Source organism: Corylus avellana, chromosome ca2, assembly GCF_901000735.1.
Source record: "Corylus avellana chromosome ca2, CavTom2PMs-1.0".
Classification (NCBI taxonomy): domain Eukaryota; kingdom Viridiplantae; phylum Streptophyta; class Magnoliopsida; order Fagales; family Betulaceae; genus Corylus; species Corylus avellana.
In genome coordinates, this window is record NC_081542.1 from 27442815 (window position 1) to 27449408 (window position 6594).

The 6594-nt window shown below is 36.0% G+C and overlaps 1 protein-coding gene across 1 annotated transcript; it reads right to left on the minus strand.

Annotated features, from left to right (window-relative positions):
• Positions 1 to 218: 218 nt before the first annotated feature.
• On the minus strand, positions 219 to 1760 carry LOC132169490 (phospholipase A1-Igamma1, chloroplastic-like). The gene has a single exon (XM_059580520.1). The coding sequence runs from the start codon at positions 1758 to 1760 to the stop codon at positions 219 to 221; it is 1542 nt and encodes a 513-aa protein (XP_059436503.1).
• Positions 1761 to 6594: the final 4834 nt, after the last annotated feature.

Sequence of the window (6594 nt, forward strand, 5' to 3'; positions counted from 1 at the left end):
TTTAGTTTCGGACTACAAAGGCATTGCTTTAAATATCTGAAATTCCTTTAAATCTCTGTTAACAATATTGGAAGAAATGTTTTATTTTTAATTTCGTTAGCAAAAATATGGTTATGAATATGTGTGCATGATAGCTTTAGATATTAATTAGAGCTAGGCTTAAGACCAAATACGTCCTAACACAATTTAGGTTTTGTTTTATAATAAAAAATTATAGTTTATACCGCATATAGTACAGATTCAAGTACATCATGTGTTTGCATTCTATCTACAAAAGGATGAACACTTTTCTCCCTAGCAGGTGAAGGTATGTCTTCAGGATCTCTCTTTGGTTTTTCCCATCTTCCATGAGCATTACAAACTAATCCCTTGTTGGCCAATTGATACCAACAACGTGGGATCCTAAGCTCATCAACCAACATGTCACATGCCTTGTTCACTAAGGCAACATCCCTCCTTGCATCAGACTGAAATGTTGTGCTAGTACTATGAAACCCATCGACAAGATGAAGGTATGTCTCGAGGCTATGGAACCCTGCCAAATCCAATCTTCTTTTGAGGTAAGGCGATGAACGAACATCGAGCTTCAATTCCACTCCAACATGGGTGTATACCCATTTTAATGTCCCCGTGATATCATCAAATTTTTGTAAACCCTCGTTGAATACAAGTCCTGGCATCCGAGGGACCATGTCTTGCTTAACCACCACCCTCAATGTTTTAACTTCTAGCTGATGAAGCTCATCTCGGAAAGCCACGTTTCCGACCCTCGGCGCGCCGAAGGAAATCACGCTAACGGGAAGGTTGGGGATGGTTGATGCGGCTTCGTGAGCATTGAGGAGAGCCAGTGCGCCACCCAAGCTATGACCGGTGATTGTAAGGCTAACTTGTTCACCTTTTTCCCTATACAATTCAACAAGCCTTGTCACTTCTTTCATCACTTGCTCTGAGGCGCTTGTTTTGTTGTACCTAGTAGATTCATTCTTACTAGTGTAAAGACTATGAAACCCATGTTCAACTTCGGCATTCCTCTTCCCAAATGTCTCTAACTTCCTTTGCATATCCTCGTACCACTCCGAGGGCGCCACAGTTCCACGCCATGCCACCACATTGTCTCTCCGTCCGATCCTACATGTCTCCTCGTCATCGCTGACCACCACATATCCCATCCAGTTGGAATCTTTGCTCCACGTGTTGACCAAATGTGACCTCTCCAGCCACTGAGGCATATCTATGTGGGACATGGCATAAATATAGTTGGTGACTCTGTAGCCATTTTTAGTGAGGCCTAGTTTCTCAAACAAGTTTTTGCGGTTGTAGCGGCAACTCCCGCAATACTCGGAGAAAGATTCAAAATCAAAAGCGTCGTATGTTGCTTGTGCGAATTCTCCATATTTGACAACCTCTCGTCGGAGCCAAGGTTGAAGAGGATCCAAAAGATTGTCCCAATCTGAAGAACCGTGGATCTCACACCACTTATGCGCTATCACCTCCTTGGGAGAAGTTGTTGGAGTGGAGTGTTTCTCTTCACTAAAAGAGTCCCAAATGGATTGGTGAAGCTCCGTCCGAGGAGGGGTTTCAAGATGGAGGTGGAGGAGATGTGAGAGCGATTCAGTAAGACGTGAAGTCGGATTTGATGGTTTTGTTTTCGGGGGATCAAGAAGAGCTTGTTGATGGGCATGGACTACAGAAAACTTGGTCTTGCTGGAGGATTGTGTGGTGGGAAGATGAGTGTAGATGATCTTTGTGGATAGAGCCATGATTGGTCGCCAAGGTGATTATCGGGGATTACCTGGAAATGCTTAGAATTTGAAGGTGAAGATTCTTGTTGAGGGGATGTTGGGGAGATGGAGAGAGGCCGAGGGTATATATAATAGGAAGAGAGGAAGAGTTTCACGAGGAATGGTAGTGGACTGGAGATAATGTTAAAAGCCTCGACTTGTAGATGAAAAGGTCATATTATATGACTCGGTCTCACAGGTTAACGTTGATGGGGATTGGGTCAGTAGTGGTACTATTTGAATTATTGAAAGCTAATAATTATTTAAATACTAACAATCTATGTAGCTTATATATTAAAACATACATAGTAATTGCGTTTACGTACAATGGGAATCAAGCCCCAAATTAAAATGTACGTTTGAAAGCATTCCTTAGCTTTGACTTAGAATATCATTTTTGTCACGACAGTACTCTAGCGTACAATTTGGAGTTGAATTTTGCATATATTTCCGATTCAAATATCATTTTTGAATTTAGCGTACAAGAAGCTGCAAAATATTTTGCTTTCAACGCGTCGGGGTTCGTATTCCAACGTCATATGTGCATCATCATCTTGCAATATTATTCTTTGGCTTAAAAAAAAAATGCATTAATTCACTCAATTTTTATATTTTCTAAAACATAAAGATATTTGTCAAGGAAATAATAGCCGAGAAAAATAAGCTAGGGTTAAATTGAACCCAGATCTAGAGAATCCATTCTCTCTTTATCCCAAATATTCCAAATGGATTCATTAATTAACTTTTTAAAGAGTACTTGAAACGTCGTCTTTATATATATATATATATATTAAACTTACTGTCTACATAGAACGAATGAGTCTCATTTCTTTGATGAGCAGAGGGCCCATTCTAGCCAGCCCAAATATAGTATTAATGCTTTACTATTTAAGGTCGTTTTATTTGAACTATATATTGGCAGGAGACTCGATGAAGAAAATCTAAAGTACCCAAAAAACTGGACAATATTAGATAATGGTGGGCGGTTATTAACCGTTCGCTAACCGCCTTCCGCCTTTATATATATATATATATATAATTTAGAATTGATGTAGTATGTAGTAAGGTATTATCATATAATATATTATCATAAAAACGACGTCATTTTGTTTAAATGCCAAATGTGACGTGGCATTTAAAATTACTAATAGATTAAAATTCAATAATAATCATCTCAAATTCAAAGTTGATTTTAAATGTCACATCACATTTGGGATGACTCTATAAGAACTCTTACCCTTCTTATATCATTACTCGTTAATGTAGAATTCTAGAAAGTTTTAAAAGACATATCATATTTGGGAAGACTATAAGATGATTGTAGTTATTGTTATATCATTACTTGCATTTGAGATTGTGATTTTAAATTAATTCACAGATAAAGAAAATTGCTATTGGAAAAATGTAGAAAATTTACATTTACAAATCGTTAGTACAAATCACATGTAGGGGTGGGCAAAAACCCGCCCCGATCCGCCTATATTTGGGTTTTTTTTTTTTTTGCAAAAACGGGTTAAATTTCTTCCAACCCATAAAGGGCAAGGTGGGTTTCGGGTTTATAAAGTTTTGGGCAGCGGGTACCCGCCCCGCTGATTAGCATATAAAATGAAAAAACCCTAACTTCTTCTAATTTTGACGCCTCCTAAGACCTCCTCTCTCACTCTCGCCAATCCCTCTCTCTTTCTCGTCGCTTCCTCTAGTCACAAAGCACTGACCTAGCTGCCACTCCTAGATTTCTCTCTCATCTCTCCCTCTCTCTGGAAAGTGAACTAACGCTCTCTCTCTCTCTCCCCCTTTCGCCTCTCACAGACTCACAGTGCCTTCATGATGGAAGTATTTTTTTAAAAAAAACAAACACACAATTTTAAAAGTTAAACTACAATTTTAAAAGTGAAAGTGCGATTTTATCAAACACTTAACTATACATTTAAATTAATTATACTTTTTTAAAATCACAAAGTCAAGCCGAGGTCGCAGGAGAATAAGGGAACATTGAACTCATTTGAGTAGAATAAGGGAAGATTGAACTCATTTGAGTTTGACTTTATGACATACTGCATCCAACCAGTACCGGACGATTGCTGCAAACCTTTGTGACATTCAACACGTACACCTTGGCAATATTCCAACTTCCACGTGTGAATAAAACATTCAGTCAATTACTTTCTTGCACGTATTATGTAAAGATGTGGACTGAAAGACACTGGCTACCTACCAGCGAATGCATCAAATTAAGACGAACAAAAATTACTAATTTATCCATACACCAAAGAAGACCCATAAATCCATTCTAACTAGTTAATTACTTTTCATCCCTGTAAATATATCCATAAAATTTTACACGTCATCTATCATTAAATTTTCAAAAATGTCTTCTCTATTTGTTTCCAATATCCCAAATGTCTTTCTTAATTAATTTATTGAGTTGAATATAATAAGAAACAATTATTTTGCATCTTTCCTTTTATTTATATTTTCTTAACATAGATATTAATTGTATTTTTTATATATTAATTAATACCCAATTTTAATATATTTCTCATTAGCCAACTTCCATAAAATTTATTGGTTCCGCGTAAGGGTTATAGGTCTATGTTAGGCTTTAATTTTTTTTTATTATTTATTTATTTATTTGTTTTTTGTTTTAGAGAAATTAAGCAAATTTATAAATATGAAAATCAAATCAAGTACAATACTCAGCTAAGATAATATCAGAAATACATGGGGACATTCCTTGAGAAGAACATAATCCTCCCTTAACGTTTCCTTTGCAAGCCTATGGCCTATGGAAAAGGATCCTCTTGAGTCCTGTTGGATTGGAGAGGTCTCCAGTTAATGGCCAGGATCCTCATGCCACATGTCCCATCTATTTAAATATAATAAAATATTATTTTTTATTTTAAAAATAAATAAAAACTAAAATAATCTAATAATGTTTTTTTTTTTTTTTTTTTTTATGGTGGCCCGGACCACCCCCAAGGGCCACCGTTTGGCCTGGGCTGGTCGAACGGCCACCCTTTGGGGCCGGTTGGAGGTGGCTTCCCTTGGGGGTGGCCGATTTTTTTAATTTTTTTGTTTTTTGTTTTTTTATATGGCCCTTGGGGTGGCTGGAGGGCCATATAAAAAAATATATATATTATTTTAGTTTTTATTTATTTTTAAAATAAAAAATTATATTTAAATAGGTGGGACACGTGGCATGAGAATGGCCCTAAGATTTTTCCTAGTGCCATCCTCATGACAGGATTGGAGAGGAGCGAGATCCATGGCCTATGGGCTGCGCCATTTAAACCCCGCTTCACATGTTTAACTTTCTATTGGTGTTTGGAGTTCAATACCCCTCTAGCATCATCAATTAATGTCTCGTAATTTTTACTGCCACTGTTTAATTTAATGTCCATTTCACAGTCTGAAAATTCTTTATCTCTTTATCTGCAATTAATATTCCAAATGGCTTCGTTTTTAATAAGTTGTTTCATCTCTTTTAAACTTATTATCAATATTGCCCTCCTCCCCTTCTTTTCTTCATTGAGGTTGGCAAAATTTGTTACATAGTTCAACAATTAACATAATACTTCCAACCACTAGTCGACGAAGCTGCAAACCTTCTTAACTTTCAACACGTCGCGGTTGGTATTTTCCAAACGTACGTCACGTGTGTACGTGTCTTGCATTCCCTCGATCGGGCAAGAAAAAAAATTATGTCTTTTACATACAACCTATTTTCTGTCAATTAGGAAAAAGTAATTGAATCCCAGAATTTTGTAAGGAGCTAGAAAACTAAGTTAAGGGTTATATTACAAAGATTACAAGTACAAAATTTTCCAAAGTTTCTTTTATATATATATATATATATATATACACACACACACAAAAGGGGATGAAAATTCGAATTAGAGATCTCCTCTTCATGAGGTATGGCCTTAAGTTGATTGAGTTACTCCTTGAAAATACATATACAAGACTAAACTGAAAGGGGAAATACTACCGGTAGGGATAGTATATATTGTGATCACAAGGAAATTTTCATGAGGTTGGGCATGTATTAACCTATTAGAGCGTAGGTTCGACTCTTGGTAATGAAAAATCATTCATACAAGCTAGTCTGATTAATATCAGTCACCTTGTGAACCAATGATGTCCTGGTAAGGCTTCTCAGTTTTGATCAACTGGGACTATGAACTTCAACACTGACAGCTTGGTGCTATCAGTGTTCTAGGTCTTCTTTGATGAGTGAATTAGAATTCTTCTGGTTAGAAAATCGTGGCTTGCCATTGACTGAATCAGAATGCATAGCTTTATAGGCATGAAAAGTATTTCATTAGAATTTTGAAAATGGATTTATGGGTAAGTTTGTGTTTGATGCATTCGATCGTGGCTTGTTTTTTCAATTCAAATATTTACATTATATAAAGTAATTGAGTCGTTAATGCATGATACACATGTAGGTGTTGAAATGTCAAAAGAGTTTGCAGCTTATTCTCTACTTCTACCCAATATTATATTCTTTCGTCTGCTACTGCTTGGAAGTAGTTTGTTCAGAAGCCAGATTTTATTTTCTTTCGTTTATACTTTATATAGTCAAATGGGCCCAAACTCATGGTCGGAAATAAACGATTAGAATGTCAACACCTAAAATTAGGTGAATTATTGTCTTTGTTTGTTTCGATGTAAAATATTTTTTGTCTTAAAAAATGAATTTTTTTTAAACATTTTTTGGTGACTTTTGTCAAATTTAACTCTTATATAAATTTTAGACAATTGAATTAATGTAGAATACTCATAAATTATTGAATTTATGTGTCTTTTTTAA